Source organism: Symphodus melops (genome assembly GCF_947650265.1).
Source record: "Symphodus melops genome assembly, chromosome: 12".
Classification (NCBI taxonomy): Eukaryota; Metazoa; Chordata; class Actinopteri; order Labriformes; family Labridae; genus Symphodus; species Symphodus melops.
Genome location: NC_136702.1, coordinates 22,345,024 through 22,361,711, shown reverse-complemented (window position 1 = coordinate 22,361,711; position 16,688 = coordinate 22,345,024). Strand labels below are relative to the sequence as shown.

Genomic DNA, 16,688 nt, shown 5'->3' with positions numbered 1-16,688 from the left:
AGAGAGAGAGAGAGAGAGAGAGAGAGAGAATATCTCGTTGTGTTTTGGAGTAGCAGCTGAGAGAACGCTCAAATAGAGATGCAACCATCCCCCCCTTTTTTTTAATGCTGTTGGTAGTTTGTGTAAGGCTACAAAAAGCTGCAGCAAACCCATCATGTGCTGGCTTCACATACAAACAGGAAGCAGCAACAGCTGTCAGGTTTTTCAAAGAAAATCTTTTAAACTAAAGTGTAAGAACTGTACTTTTGATCACATAGAAGGAGCTTTTCCATCTCGTCTGAACGTCGTCATGGAAACAATTTATGTATGTATATATCTATATATATATACATATATATACATATATACATACACATACATACATACATATATACATATATATATATATATATATATACACACACACACACATATATATATATATATATATATATATATATATATATATATATATATATATATGTGCCCTTCTAAAGACGAGTGCTCGGATCTGTTACAAACACTTTGATACTTTGGATTGCTGTTTTCAGTTTGTCTATGTATATTGTGTCTGTCCCGATCAAATAAACCTTCAAATGAAATGAAAATAGAAGAAGCTACTTGGAAATATAAATGTAGCATTTACTCCTAATGTTCTTGTGAGTTAATGTTGCTGTGGCAGTGTTAGAGGAAACTTTTCAGTTTCATCATTAACTGTATTCAGACAGCAGATATAAAACATGCCGTAAACAACACCTGTCAGTCAGTCTGTTGAGTCCTGGCTTACAGACTGTGGAGCTGGCTGTGATTTAAAACCAGGCCTCGTCTGTGTGGATGGAGTGTCTCCTCCTTGGTCTGCTGAGCTAACGTGAGCTGCATCTGGGTCTGTGTGTGTGTGTGCTCTCTGACAGCTAGTAGAAGCGTGTTGTTTAGCTCGGTGCTCGGTGAGATTAGAATAAGGACAGCTGAAGAGAGACAGGTAATGTTACGAGGAGACAACCAAAGGCTGAGGCTGGATTCAAACCCATGGATGCTGCAGCATTGACTATGGCCTCTTTACTTGGGGAGCACAATATAACCACTAGGCTATCGGCGCCCAAATGATGGCAAGTTTCAGCTTCTGCAGTGAACGTTTTTCTATTTTCATTCCAACACAGGCAGAATGAATTTTGCACCTTTTGCAGTTCCACTAAAAAACTACAAGTTTTATTCTTCCGCTACGAGTTCAGGTGTGTTGCTTTATTACTTGTATGGTGAAAACTTTATCGTCCCTGTTACTGAAGACCTCCAACTCTTCCAAATAATGCTCCAAGATAAATCTAAAAAACACTTTCTGATATTTTGAGATGATGAACTCCTTTGTGGGTTTGAGATAATCAGCAGTTGATCATAAATGTTAAATAGGCTTATTCAGAGTATTTTCTTACAAACTAAGTATGATGCAATGTGTTCATTATGTATGTATGTGTAAACTCCTGACTCAGCCTCCGCCCCTGAAATAGACTATGTGGGTCATATATGTAAAGAAAATCTTTATTCAGCTCGTCTCTGGGAAATGAAGTCGTTTTTTGGCAGCCTTGGAAATGTGCGCTCCGGTAGGATTTGGTGGTGCCACCCACATTTCAAAGTCTCTAATTAAGAAGTCAAACTGACTCTCAAATGTTACCCCCCAAGAGCAAATATAGTCCTGTGTGCTGAAATAGAAACTAACTATACCATGATGTAATTACACATTTGGCTCCGAGCAGGAAGGTGGTCACTTTCTCCTGTTTCAGTGTGTATACACTCCTTGTCTCCGGCTTTATTTGAACAGAAGTCAAATCAAATGGTTCATCTTTTTTTTTTTAAATCAAAAAATAAACATGGCTTTGTTTTTATTTGTTGTGTGGAGACTTTTTACTAATGACGTGTCACTCAGATAAAACATGGCTGTGAGTTGTCTGGGTTCAGAGTGAATGAATCAGGCTGTTTTGCTTCTGACGAAAGAGCTAGAAAAATAAATTCAAGGCCTCGGTATGTCGACCTTTTGCAGATCTTAACACTTAACCTTCGACCGTGAGTCACACTCAGGGCTGTGAAAGGATTAAGAGGACCTATAGTCTCACAGAGGTTTGGTATAAAGACGTTTAAAGTACGATCACAAATGCTTCTAAAAAGTGAAGATCAAATATGATAAATTCAAATCTGTGAATAAATCTTTATGATTTAGCCAACAGAATAAACTCATCTGTTTCTATGATGTCTGGGAGCCGAGGAGACATCTGAACTCAGTTATTGTCGTCAGTTTTTAACAAGGTTAACATATTAAACTCTTAAACAATTTATGTTTTGGATTTGTTGTTTTGGCATGCATGGTAGAAAGTGCATCTGAAGGCTGGTCTGCTCCTTATTATGTGCTTCTTTTATTGAACTAGGTTACACTAAGCAGTTAGCTGTTAGCTTTAGCAACAGACTCATCCTCCCGTCTGAGCTTTCCTCTCGTCTCCGCACATTAATGGTCAACCTTTGTAAACATAACAATGAGCATGTTACCTGCTCTTTTGTTAATGTTAACAGACAGACAGTAAGGTCCTTTACCTGCTTTTTGAAAAGTGTCTCCAGATAACGCCTGTTATGACTTGGCGCTATACAAATAAAGGTTGATTGATCAATAGAGTTAAAAAAAAAAAACACACCGCCTGGGGTAACTTTAACAGAATGGAGCGTTGACTTTTATGAAAGATGCAAAATTGTTCCTGTGACTAAGCCGAGTTATTTTAGGATTTGGGAATAACGACAAGTTTGATCTTTATAAATCAGACGATTGGAGTGTGTTGTTTAAATATGATTATTTTACTTCTCTCAATAGAGTCAGACTCTCCCTGATATCGATCACTGTTCTCATAAATATCAAACATCAGGGCGCATCTGCCGAATTCCCACAATACCAAATGAGGGCGAACCGGGAAGCTTCTCCAAATGGATGCTTCATAATTACAGCTCACAATCATAAACACAACGCTGAATACGCTCTATACCTTTTTCTTAGCCAGGATTCCCCCCTGGTGAAACAGAACACACTCCAGGTACGCCCGCTGACTACATGGATCATTTTCCATGTTTGTTTTTTGTCAAGAGTCACATTTGATCAAGTTTTTGTGTCTACTCGTGTCTGTTGAATCAGAAAGGCCGCCCATTAAGGGGAAAGCTTTCTGGGGCCCAGTCACACGGGAAGGACCCAATTCAATTCAATTCCAAAAACTTTATTTGTCCCAGGGGGGAAATTCAAAGTCACACAGAGCAGTAAATGAACAACAGTGCAGCTATACTAACATTTAACCAAAGTGTCAACAAAAGAATATGCAAGAACAAAGTTAAATACACAAAGAAGAGAACTATGTGCAAGTCGACATCGACTAAATATATACTAGAGCTATATAAAAAGATGAATACTGAAAGGATAAAGTAACCGTAGTGCAATGATAGATAACGTATGAGAACTGATATGAGGGTAGCAGAACCATGGTCTAATCCTAATGTTACACCTTGATACTCACCATGACCAAACCCACATCAGTGAGGTGTAGCTTGTTTCAAAATGTGACCATCTGAACATTCACTGTAATGTGTGTGTCAATCCGTCTTAATGTGCACTAAAGCATGTGGTTTTTAGAACAAAGGGTTTAAGAAACATGACTTGTAACAAAAGGGACATAGATCAGAGAGAACAAAGTGCATACTGCATCTCTGATGTAAAGACGATTACAGGGAGTATAGAGTTCAGAAAACATACGACTGACAGCATAATACGCTTTAACATCGACGTAAATCTACATTCTCACACCATGTGAGGACTGGCCACTTCCCAAATCTCCTATCAATGACTTATAATCACAGTAGATATTACACTCGCTGTGAAAAATGTGGCTGGAGACAGGAAGAATAACTCATTACATAAGGTGTACAGTGTTCCAGTAAAAGCATACACCGTCTTCTCCTTTATTTGGAGAGCTTACGCCTCGGCACACTGAGCGTGTTTTTCTTTTTCTGTCTTTTCGAGGGGATCTGACAATTTATGAGCCGCTGCTCCAGGTGCTCCCCCCTATTGACCCTTATTTGTAGACCCAGTGGGGGAGCATTGAGGAGCCTTCGGGCAAGGATAGAAGCTGCACAAATGTGTTGAAATTCAATAGCAGAACAATGTCTGTTATGTTGTTTTGAGTGTGTGCAAGGTTTTAATGATTCTATTCAACTCCAGCTCCCACATAACATGGCCTCCTGTGAAAACACTGTGACTCTTTTTATTAAATTCCTTCTTTTTTAAAGAGCCTTCGAACAATATTTTGGTAGAAATAATGGATTATATTACTGCCAAACTACTTGCACCATCAGTGTTTACAGTTTTCACTGCCCTAAGAAATCTCTATATAAAAGTTTGAAATCCTGCAAGGTGCTGCCGACTCCTCGAGGGTTTTTGTCACAGTGTTAGTTGTCTTTTCTCCACTTAGGTCCTGAGTGAAATGTCTTTATAGATGTTGGCTGGATTGAAGGTACTGACTGTCTGCAGAGGAATTCTAATTACTTTTTTTTATTTATGACTTTTAAAAAAAAAGATGTGTTGCCTTTATTTTGATAGGACAGAGCAGGAAAGAAGCCACAGGTTGGACTTGAACCTGCTCTGCCCGCTTGGAGGACTATAGCCTCCTTACATGGGGCGGGAGCGCCTATCCATCAGCGCCACTAATTATGACTCCTAATTATTTTTTCTAATTACTTTGATAATTCCCCACAGAGACAGCAGTTATTTGACAGTTATTTTTCATTTTTTTTTTCATTATCATAATCGATTATTGATTACAAGACTGACTTGACTGTAATTTTTGTTTTTTGCAAATTGCCGCAAACTGAAAACATTTCAACAGCTGGAGGATGTAGATTAGCATGCCGATAAGCTGACATAACCCACATGCACACTTACTATGCTTGAGGTATAGATAAGATCTAAGAGCTGTCTCTAATTCTTGACTGTACTGATGGATGTTGGGACTGGTAAATGATTCGTTCATTCATTGCAAGGGATGTGAAGTTTTTGCTTTCAACAGTTAGCTACTGTATAGTAGGTGTGCTGGCAGGGGAGTGGGTAGTCGATCAATCTTTACTAAGTTAGCGTGTGTGAACCCCATACAGTACGGAGGCTATAGTCCTCAAAACAGGCGGCCAGGGTTAGAAATACTACGTGATACTTTTGTCATTTCCAACTCTCTCTCTCTCTTTCTCTCTCTCTCTCTCTCCGATTTCCAACTATCCATTGTGCTGTCTCTACAATAAAGCCCCAAAAATAAATAATTATCTTATAATTGTCTGCAGCCGTAGAATCTGTCGTAGTTATCCTTCATATTTCCTGTTATGTATCTATACTCAACAAAAATATAAACGCAACACTTTTGTTTTTGCTCCCATTTGTCATGAGATGGACTCAAAGATCTAAAATTCATTCCAGATACACAATATTACCATTTCTCTCAAACATTGTTCACAAATCTGTCTAAATGTGTGATAGTGAGCACTTTTGCTTTGCTGAGATAATCCATCCCACCTCACAGGTGTGCCACATCAAGATGCTCATCAGACACCATGATTAGTGCACAGGTGTACCTTATACTGCCCACAATAAAAGGCCACTCTGAAATGTGCAGTTTTGTCTCACAGCAAAATGCCACAGATGGCGCAAGCATTGAGGGAGCGTGCAATTGGCATGCTGACAGCAGGAATGTCAACCAGATCTGTTGCTCGGGCATTGAATGTTCATTTCTCCACCATAAGCCGTCTCCAAAGGCGTTTCAGAGAATATGGCAGTACATCCAACCGGCCTCACAACCGCAGACCACGTGTAACCACACCAGCCCAGGACCTCCACATCCAGCAGGTTCACCTCCAAGATCGTCTGAGACCAGCTACTCAGACAGCTGCTGAAACAATTGGTTTGCATAACCAAAGAATTTCTGCACAAACTGTCAGAAACCGTCTCAGGGAAGCTCAACTGCATGCTCGTCGTCCTCATCGGGGTCTTAACCTGACTCCAGATCGTCGCCGTAACAGACTTGAGTGGGCAAATGCTCACATTCGATGGCGTCTGGCACGTTGGAGAGGTGTTCTCTTCACGGATGAATCTCGGTTTACATTGTTCAGGGCAGATGGCAGACAGCGTGTGTGGCGTCGTGTGGGTGAGCGCTTTGCTGATGTCAATGTTGTGGATCGAGTGGCCCATGGTGGTGGTGGGGTTATGGTATGGGCAGGCATCTGTTATGGACGAAGAACACAGGTGCATTTTATTGATGGCATTTTGAATGCACAGAGATACCGTGATGAGATCCTGAGGCCCATTGTTGTGCCATACATCCATGAACATCACCTCATGTTTCAGCAAGATAATGCACGGCCCCATGTTGCAAGGATCTGTACACAATTCTTGGAAGCTGAAAATGTCCCAGTTCTTGCATGGCCAGCATACTCACCGGACATGTCACCCATTGAGCATGTTTGGGATGTGCTTGACCGGCGTATACGACAGCGCGTACCAGTTCCCACTAATATCCAGCAACTTCGCACAGCCATTGAAGAGGAGTGGACCAACATTCCACAGGCCACAATTGACAATCTGATAAACTCTATGCGAAGAAGATGTGTTGCACTGCATGAGGCAAATGGTGGTCACACCAGATACTGACTGGTTCTGAGTCCCCAGACCCTCAATAAAGCAAAAACTGCACATTTCAGGGTGGCCTTTTATTGTGGACAGTCTAAGGTACACCTATGCACTAATCATGGTGTCTGATGAGCATCTTGATGTGGCACACCTGTGAGGTGGGATGGATTATCTCAGCAAAGCAAAAGTGCTCACTATCACACATTTAGACAGATTTGTGAACAATGTTTGAGAGAAATGGTAATATTGTGTATCTGGAATGAATTTTAGATCTTTGAGTCCATCTCATGACAAATGGGAGCAAAAACAAAAGTGTTGCGTTTATATTTTTGTTGAGTGTATATGAAGGTACTCTACATGTCTAAAGTAAGTAAAACCAAACAACACATATGTCAGGTCCTTTCAATGTGCTGCAGTCTTCCAGAATAATGAATTTCACCTCTGGTAGAACAAGACGGTAACATTGAGCAACATGAGGCTGCTAACGGCGGATGATATTTGACTTTAACCACAGAACAAACTCTGTGTGGAATTTCAATGAACCTCTTTCTTTTTCATACCTCCTTGACAACTACTCAATGTCATGAGTCACACTGGACCACAGTGTTTGGACTTTTCCACAATGTTTTCAAGACTTTTATGAGCTGTGAAGTTGATTCAATTTCTTTTTCTCTTTTCTGTTTTCTTTAGTGTGCCGGACAGCCTGCCACAAGAAATGTGAAGTCAAGGTAAGACGTCAACTATTTCATACATTTACTCAGAGGGACAGGTTTGAATTCTTTCACAGATTTTGTTTTATGATTTTGTGCATTAAAACGAACACTTCAAAAGGCCTGAAACAAAAGTGTCCATTTAAAATCCATGTTAGCTGGAGGACATGTTATGGGTAAGGTGGAGTCAGTGTGTGAGTACCTATACATGCAGATGTTGGAGTAGGCGAGGCTTTGGGAGTTTATGTTCTGCAAAAAAATCTTGAGAATGTCCAAACAAGTGTGTTTTGTACCAGAATCTGTTTGCATTGGATAAACTCTGCATCTTTGAGATCGCCCCTTGTCTAAAAATAAAAGACCTCTGGATGGAACTGTGGTTAGATTCATCTTGTTTTGAAGAGGCAAAGGCCACGCAGAATAAAAAAGGGAGGGGAAACAGAAGAGGCTGAAGTTCCTGCAGGGTCGACCGAGAGGGAAGGTTGTGTGTTTTACACACGTGCAGAGGTACAACTGCCACGAGAGGCACATGCAAGTAAATGAACACGCATACATATACAGTACACATACACACCTATGTTTATACACACGCTTCATCTGGAATCCATTATTGAAATGGGTGCTACTTGCCAGCTTTGCCCAATCCCTCTTTTATGCACAGGAAATGCCAGGGGTGCAGGGCAGGCTAAATATGAGGCGGGGGCTTTGGACAGCCTCGCAGGAAAGGCCTCCGGTGGAAAGTTATCAACCAAATAGCTGAAATGATAAAACGCAGCACATGCCAACTTTCCCTTTTGTTTTTTTGGCAGAATTTGCACAACTTTTGTCACTGCAAATACAAGTGGATTTTTGGATGTTATAATTAATGGTTTCCCCACCAATGTCAAAGCAATCCAGGCACGCAGTGTTCTAATCTTATTTTCTCAGGTGTTGAGATATTTGTCTCTGAAACCGGCTTCCTCCTACTAAAACTAAGGATGAATGGAATTTAGTTTTTCACTGCACACCATGTTGAAAGAATAAAAGATCATTTGAAGAAATCCAAAAGCAGGGAGAGACACTCATATTTGTGTCAATGTATGGGACAAAGAACCTACATGTGGTGTGTAGAGTACAATGTAAGTGTCAATTTACAATGAAACAACACAGAAGAGACAATCTCACACTCAGGATAATCCACCAGCATAATCCCACTCGGGGTGTAACGGTTCACAGAGGTTACAGTTTCATTCGTTCCTCGGTTGTTCACGATATGAGCAGCGAAAAATCAATCAAATGTTGTGGTTGTATATTTCTAGGGTTGTCTGGTTTATTTGAAACTGACAATCGTACACGTTACGTCTGACCAATCTTGTGTTTGAAATATCCCTTCAAACGTACAGTATGTAAATTCAATAGAAAACTAACTCTGTGTTGACCGTCGTCGAGAGGAAGAGAACGTGTCTACTAATGAGCTAAAGTATCAAAGTATCAGAGTATCATCATCAAGCTCATGTTTCCTTATATACCGGTCTTTGATGAAGATCCGATGTTTCCACAGCATCACGGTGGCCACCTCGACAAGACACGTCCCGTTACAAATTACGGATTTCTCTGGCTTTGATAAGTAATGTAAATATAAGAGGTGATGTACTCACCAACAAAAAATAACATAGATTTAGTCTTTTTTTAAAATTGATTTAGATATTTTAATGTAAAAAAACAAACGTAAAAAGACCCTCTACATTCATGAAATAGTAAACTACTTTTCCCCGACAGTCCACTCAGTTGTTTGTGTCGCCTTACCAAAGAACAAAGTGATTTATGAGGACATATTTGTTCATAGCCTTTTGCGTTTCAGGAAGTCAGAGGTCAAACTGATGGGACATTAAAGGAGTCGAGAATGTACTCCCAGTGTCTATATATACAAAACTGAAACGTTCCATCTCCAAAAATCACAGCAGCATTTCCTTTTCTAAACATTTCAACTAAAAATGTCATCGCGTTGGCAGGAAGCAATTTGCTAACAAGGCTGAGATGAAAAACAAGGGAGGGACCAGGACAGGGTCAGACCAGATCACTATCTGCAGAACAGTCAGCCACATTTATGAATTCTTTGTCTTAAGACCAACTTTTTTTTCTATGAACCGTCAGTCAAGTATGATCTGAAGTGTGAGGAATTTAAACTCCTGATGATAACTCTTAGCTGGGACAGTTATCCCAAGCACACACTGCCTTCATAAATCTCTGTCTGGAGCGAAGGCTGAATATGAGGCCCGTGTTTATCCTGGCAGCTGCAAACAAATGGTCAGACCTGTGTGTGTGTGTGTGTGTGTGTGTGTGTGTGTGAGAGAGAAATAATGTGTGTTTGCTAACAAGTGGATGTGAAAAATGCTTTAAAACTTGTCAGGAAGATTTCGCCCCTGTGTGACGACAGGCGAGAGCCAGAGAACGATCGCCCTAAGTTGAACGAAAGCGATTTCGAGGTGAATTTATTCCAAGTCCCTGTGCAGTGGTACTGAGTGTCGTACCTGTCATTGTTACCTCCCTGCCTGTTCCACAAGTCTTCTTCCTTTTACTGACACCTATTAGTGTCATCAGTTCAAAGGCCATGCATGGAAAATAAAGGGGACACGCTGAATGGGAAAAGCGGTCAACTAATGGATGGATGGAAGAATTCACCTTCAATCTATAAATCAATAACACAACAACAGCTGATGAATCATGCTACAAATAAGGGCTTTGGTGTGACGACTATAATATCCTGGTATGTGACAAATCGACAGCACCCTCCCTGTTTTTGGTTGTTAAAACTTTTCCATGCTGTTAGCCTTACGGTATAAACACATTGTAAAAAATAAATCCCTCTTAGTTGTGGTCTGAGCTGTTGATGGCAGCACCTCACACTCACACTCTGAATATTCACTCTTTTAGCTGAGACTGCTCACTGTTATGATTTGTTGTTGGTTTAAAGAATAGTAGATGCTTCAATAGTTTTTTTTTAACCTTCTCGGCTGTTGTTTTGGATTTAATAGTTCCGGACAAATATGGATTGTAGAGTCTGATGGATACAGATGTCTTACTGTACTACTCACTAGGAATATATGTGCCATTAAAGCAAATACAAATCATGTTTCAGCATCCATGTCCTGGTAAACAGCAATGTTTAAAAGGCTCACACTCAGATGTCCACATAGCGTTTTTATCTGAGCGTCTTTTGATCAGTTGTTTTCATTGAGAAGAGAGCATCTGTACATCAATACATCGTTGCTCATCATCTCCATGAAACACGTCCACTCGTGAACAACATGTCTGATAAGTTAAAAGCCACTCAAACGTCAGCCGCTCTGACTCCACGGCCGCTCTCTAATGGGTTGGTAGCTCTTAAAGTCAGGAATAAACCGAGGTGCTGAGTACACCCTATAGGATTTCACTGATTCTTTGTTGCCTGTCAAGTGTGTTTGGAGAAGGAAACGAGCATGTTCCCCCGTTAATGAGGAAGGAGGTCTGAGAAAGCAAAGTGGCAGAACACGAACACGTTCTGCCTCCACTCGTTTTTCATCCTCCGCTCCAGAATGATGAAGCATTTGTTTTCATTTTTCCCTGCTCCCGAAATTCTCAGAGTGCCTGTTTTGAAAGTCTGGAGGAGAATCACGTGTTTCTTTGTGCTGGCCGGCTTCCACTCTCTGTTTTTGTTATTTCAGATTTGTTATTGGTGACCCCTTTAGTTCCTCTCATTGAGCACAACATGCTAGAGTCGGAGATCTGATATTTGGAGCCTGCTGTTGGAGCTGTCCTCGTTTAGCTCATCATGTTTGCCAAGTGAAGAGCTGACTGCTTCTTTGCATAGCTAAATGTTGTAACACTGGCTCTTTGGTCACTCTCAATCTGTTTGTGTTTTACAAAAGTTAGCTCATAGTCCAGCTCAAATGCAGACCGTAAATAATACAACATTTCCTTTGTTCTTTGTAGTCGTTTGATTTGCTATCAGTTATCTAAACCTGGCAAGCAACACATCAAACGTATCAATGTCACAGTCCCTTCTTCTACACGTGACTGCATACTAGGTTTGAAGTATTACGTGCAGGGATCTGTATGTTTCCATAGACCATGTGACCAGTGCAATAAGTGTACAGTACATTGGCGATCTATGTGACTGATTAGTCTGGAAACACTAATTGGCTGCGTTAATGACACACATAGTTTAAGCTTCCCGTGATGAGGCACTCCTTATCAGAACTCATGGAATGCCTCCTGTCCAATCAGATTCCTTCGCAAAGACTTACTATTGTATGAAACGACAAATCACTGTGTTTATAGAAGCAGTCATTTTGGCACTATGTGCAGTTCAGTGGCAACCACTCCCCGACATTTTTAACATTTCTGAGCGATCCTCTGGAGATTTAAAGTCTTCCACGTGGATTAGGATGAGGCAGGTCATCTTTCTCTTATTATTTATTGCCTCCAGCTCTGTGAGACATCCAAACACCTGCACCCATACATATGAGGGGAATGTTTGAGAGAGAACATCAGGCTTGCTGCTGGCCTTGCCCTCACCTGTTGGACACAGCTTGGATTCATAACAGTGGATGGTTACAGTAGCTGTCTGGTCACCAGGAGCTTCATGCACAAAAGCTGCCTTTAAAGAGACCATGCATCAAAAGCAGGATCGAGGTTAAAACCCAAGTGACAGCAAACGTATTACAGCTATATGGGCTTTAGCGCTGTCTGAAGATCTAAGTTTAACTGCACTCTTGGATAACTCTAAGTGCTGTCATGCCTCCCAAACGATTCCTTCACAGACAACGTGCATTCGTTAACAAGCAGAGGGGGGTCTGAAGACTGATGTGGATTAACACAGTACAGTAATATATCTGGATTTTGCGCAAATAGGACTCTGCTAGCGTCTACGGCTAGTTGTAGAGTGAAACGTAACTTGGGTTAGATTATTCTTTAATCTGGGTAAAGATGCTAAACGTGAGACTGATGACAGCGATAACACAACAGTCTAACATAATGACATCTCCAGGGATGTACACTCTGCTTCCTCCTCTTCCATTACTCAGCCACAGCATAGCTTCTAGCTTCAGCCATTGTATCAGCTAGTATCAAGACGAGCTAACGAGATAGTGCCTACACTACAACTATACACACTTCCTGTGAGAGAACAGCACCCGCTGCCAAACTGATCTGAGTGATCTGTGGACATGGTAGGGATCCTATTCTGCCCGTTGAATATTGAAATATATTTTGGTTCGTAATCCTACGAAAAATAACGTAATTCAATTATTAAATTCTCATAAATCATATACAAACTGAGGCTCTTTACAATCATTACAGTTCAAACACAAACGTGATATTTGAGTTGTAGTTTCTAGATATTCTTTTTCTACGTCCTCAGACTCCGTTCTGTCTCTCTAACCTTTTTCAGTAAGTGCAGCTCTGGAGATCGCTCGGCATGGTTAACCTCCTGCTCTCTCCTGACTTCTTTTAGATAGCACACGTTGCTACAGGGCTAATTTATCACACTCCCTTTAGCTGGAAACTTTGGAAGCCCTTTCACTGCTGCAGAGTGCCAGCACAGCTTTTTTTCACAGCCTTATAGACTTTATAGTACTGTAGCCTTGGCAAATGTTGAGACTGGGCACAGGGGATTTCAGGTTTTTAATTACAATGTCAGAGAACTGTAAATACCTGACATCAGAGGTTTGTTTTACTTACATTTCTCTTACAAATTCACGTTTTTTCCACCATCAGACTAATGTTAGACTTGATGACGTGTGATTAACTTTAACTTAATAGAACTTAATGAGTAGTATTTAGTTTTATCTTAATTGCCATTTGATTGTTTGGTGCAAGAGTACTTGTAATGTTTCCAGACTTTCTATTGACAAAGGGTCAAATGCATTTGATGTCAAAAGCTGATAAGGCTGTCATACATTAGCAGCTTTGCTCCAAGCTTTTGTTCTTGTTTGCACTATAGAGACTGTATAACACGTGGACGGAGTCTCAATGACATCACTCATTGGTTTCTGAACATGCGTTACGTATCCCTACAATTGGAAATACTGCACTTCAAACTGTGCAGAAACAGGCAAGAAGGTGGGCCCAAGCACAACATGCCCTCCTGTTAGTCACCTCAGCTACACCCGAGTTGTGTAAATGTACTGTATGCATAACCACACTTAACGTCAATACATTAAAACACTGATGGGTTATTAAAAAAAATCATCCGCAGAAAGAGAGAAAAGCTGTGAACATGTTTTTTTCTGATGTTAGACAATTTTATATTCACTCTAATGGTATTTCTTGGCTTTTATAGCCAGCCCCAAGTGGACACTTGAGGAACTACAGTTTATTTTTACTACATTTACTTAATTCATGTGTAGTTTGGGACTTAAATAAAACAAGACAGTGATCTTCCTCATATATAATCCAAAGCAGAAAGTGAGATAAACCGTCCATTAATTGAAAGTCAACACACGTTGACTGTAAATCCAGTGTTGGGAATTTTCAGGAGCGAATACCTGACCAACGGTTATGTTGGGTTTTATGACGTAAAATTTGATTGTCAAAATAAATTAATAATTAAGTTTATTTAATTATTAATCTAAATCAATAATTGTTATTAAACTGCGTTTAATAAACCTCGGGGCACCACCCTGTAAACAGGGAACAACCAAAATATTACCAATATCAGTCTCAAATTATTTAATTAAATACCAATATCATTAATAATTAATAATCTGTATTTAATTGAAGGTGTGAAATCCGAACACAAAGCCCTTTCACCCAGCCTAAGTCACAAAGCAAATTCACAGTGATCACAAACAATGACTTTTTAAGATATAATAGAATTTATTTAACAAAGCAACATCAAGTAAATCAATGAAACCCAATCAAACAAATAACCATCATAAGCCAAACTACAATTAACAAACAAAACAAACGTGTGTGTGTGTGTGTGTGTGTGTGTGTGTGTGTGTGTGTGTGTGTGTGTGTGTGTGTGTGTGTGTGTGTGTGTGTGTGTGTGTGTGTGTGTGTGTGTGTGTGTGTGTGTGTGTGTGTGTGTGTGTGTGTGTGTGTGTGTGTGTGTGTGTGTGTGTGTGTGTGTGTGTGTGTGTGTGTGTGTGTGAGAGAAAGGGGGGGGGAACAGACAGACAGAGACAGACAAAATGGTAGCGACCACGCGTGGTCACGTGATGGCGGACACAGAACGTGATGCCACAGGTCTCTATGTGTGTGTGTCTACCGAAAGGTGTGTGTGTAAAGGCGAGAGAGCGAGAGAAAACAACGCACCTCAACAGCTCAATCTCGGACTGGAGCTCACCACAACTCAGAGCATAGCTTACTTCGCTAACAGAAACCAGCGGCCGGATTTGTATCAGACGGCGTTCACACTAGTCTTTCTGATAGTGAGTCTATTACTCGGTTATGACGCGGGAGTTCACAGATAAACACACGGGACACAGCGGCACAAATAAGGAGAACAAAAGAGATTTTACTCTGGTAAAATCTAAGACACAGTGGTCAAACACCAAGCAAATATTATCACCGTTTCCCAATAATAACTCAGTTATTAAACACACTCTCTATATCTAACTGCCCAGACCTAGCTAAGCCTCACTTGAAACCGTTTCGTCCACGGTTGACGAAAGGAAGAAAAGAGGTTCTGGAGCGGCCTTTCTGCAGTTGTAAGGTGATGGCGGTGCGTGTCCAAAGGGGTTGAGCAGGGCCGTCGTGTCCTCCGTCGAGCGAGGTGATCTCCGTGGGTGTCCTTTCTTTAAAGGACGGAACGAGACGTAATCCTTCCAGTCTCTCTCAATACCGTTTCATTACGGGAGAAATAGAACGCTATACTTCTGAGATGCGTTCAAGTGGATGATCTAGGCTCGGAAATTAGGACGTTGGTATGCTTCAAGGCCTTGGATCAGCTGCGCGCCAAAACCTTTAAACAAAGGGAAGCATGCTGGAAACAGGAACAGAGTTGGGTATCCTCGGACGTCGCCAGACGACGTTTGAAAGAGGCAGAACAATGAAGCATGGCCGGCTTTATACCTCCCAGACTTCACACCTATGTGTTAGGTGTGGCAAGGCATTCTGGGAGTACCTGCAAGGCATGCTGGGATAAAGAGTCTTTTGTTGTAGTTCTCCAAACGACACAGCCTGAACTTTGTCATTCTGGCTGGACCCCAACACCAGGAAGGCTTAAATAACCTGGAGTGAAGTTTCAAAGATGTGAGCGTAGTGTTGAATCCCTGTATCAACATTAAAAACTTCTCTATGTGATGTCTACTCTGCAGTAAGTGAGATGCGTCAGCTACAGGGAGCAGACAAAGAGAGATGAACCCCTGTTAAGAAAACATGAACATACAGCCCTGTCGAGTCATGTGCCTGTGGTGACCGCGTGCATGAATTGGATGTTTAGTATCAGTGTTTCTCCTCGGGTGCTTGCTACAGTATCTTTTTTTTTTTTATAGTAAACACAAGAAAGAAACTAATTTAGTGTGATCCAATCCAGAGCCAGCCAAAAGCTCTGAAGCTAACTGAATTAACAGTCATAGGACAGAACACATGCTCACTACTCTGCCCATCTCATCAGACGACACGGGAAACATCACAACAACAACAGGAGCATGGGATGGCATCTAATTTGAAAAGTGTTTTTATGATTTTTAGTTTCATCATGTTTTTCATTTCGTAAGCATGGGAGAACATTGAAGTTCTATGGCCTTCCCTCTGGATCAATAAAGTATCTATTTCGAGATGCTACACATTGCCAGGAGAAGAGTAACACAACATAAACACTGTTTTAATATTCTTTGGCCACATGGAGGCAGTGGAAATAGCCATAAACACAATATTGATATACAGTATTATCACCTCGTAAAGTAGTTACGGCTAAAAGTTGCTTATCTACACGTCCAGTATAGGCATGCAGCAAAAAAGATTGTATTGGAGTCGTGTTTCTGGCCACCTGGGGTTGATGAGAGCTGTGAGACTGAACCAAAACAGTAAAGTTGAAGGCTATAAAACCAAAACACAGAACAGAACAATGCTGAAATCGCCACAGACTTAAGAGGAACCACAGAGCTGGGTTTTCATTCTCTGTGAGTTCTTTAAGCATGACCAATAACATACTCATTCAATTCAGCAATAAAGAAAAACATGTTGCTCGAGTGCAGCGCAAATAGAAGATTAAATGTCACTTTTTGTGACAATAAAAGAAAAACAAAAGACAATTAATTTTTGAGTTTCCTAAAACCCTGTTAAAATCTATTATCCTTACTTGTTCCACTTGTTGTTACACAATAAGCGGTGGCTAATTGCCATGTATT

The 16,688-nt window shown here is 40.8% G+C and overlaps 1 protein-coding gene across 5 annotated transcripts in view; it reads left to right on the top strand.

The window, feature by feature from the left end:
- tns1b (tensin 1b) overlaps window positions 1–16,688 on the top strand; it is a 167,945-nt gene that overhangs the window by 56,302 nt on the left and 94,955 nt on the right. For all 5 annotated transcript variants that reach the window (XM_079357019.1, XM_079357015.1, XM_079357018.1 and 2 more), the window contains exon 3: window positions 7,355–7,392. In XM_079357019.1, the coding sequence (XP_079213145.1) occupies window positions 7,355–7,392 (38 nt within the window). The remainder of the gene's footprint in view (window positions 1–7,354; window positions 7,393–16,688) is intronic.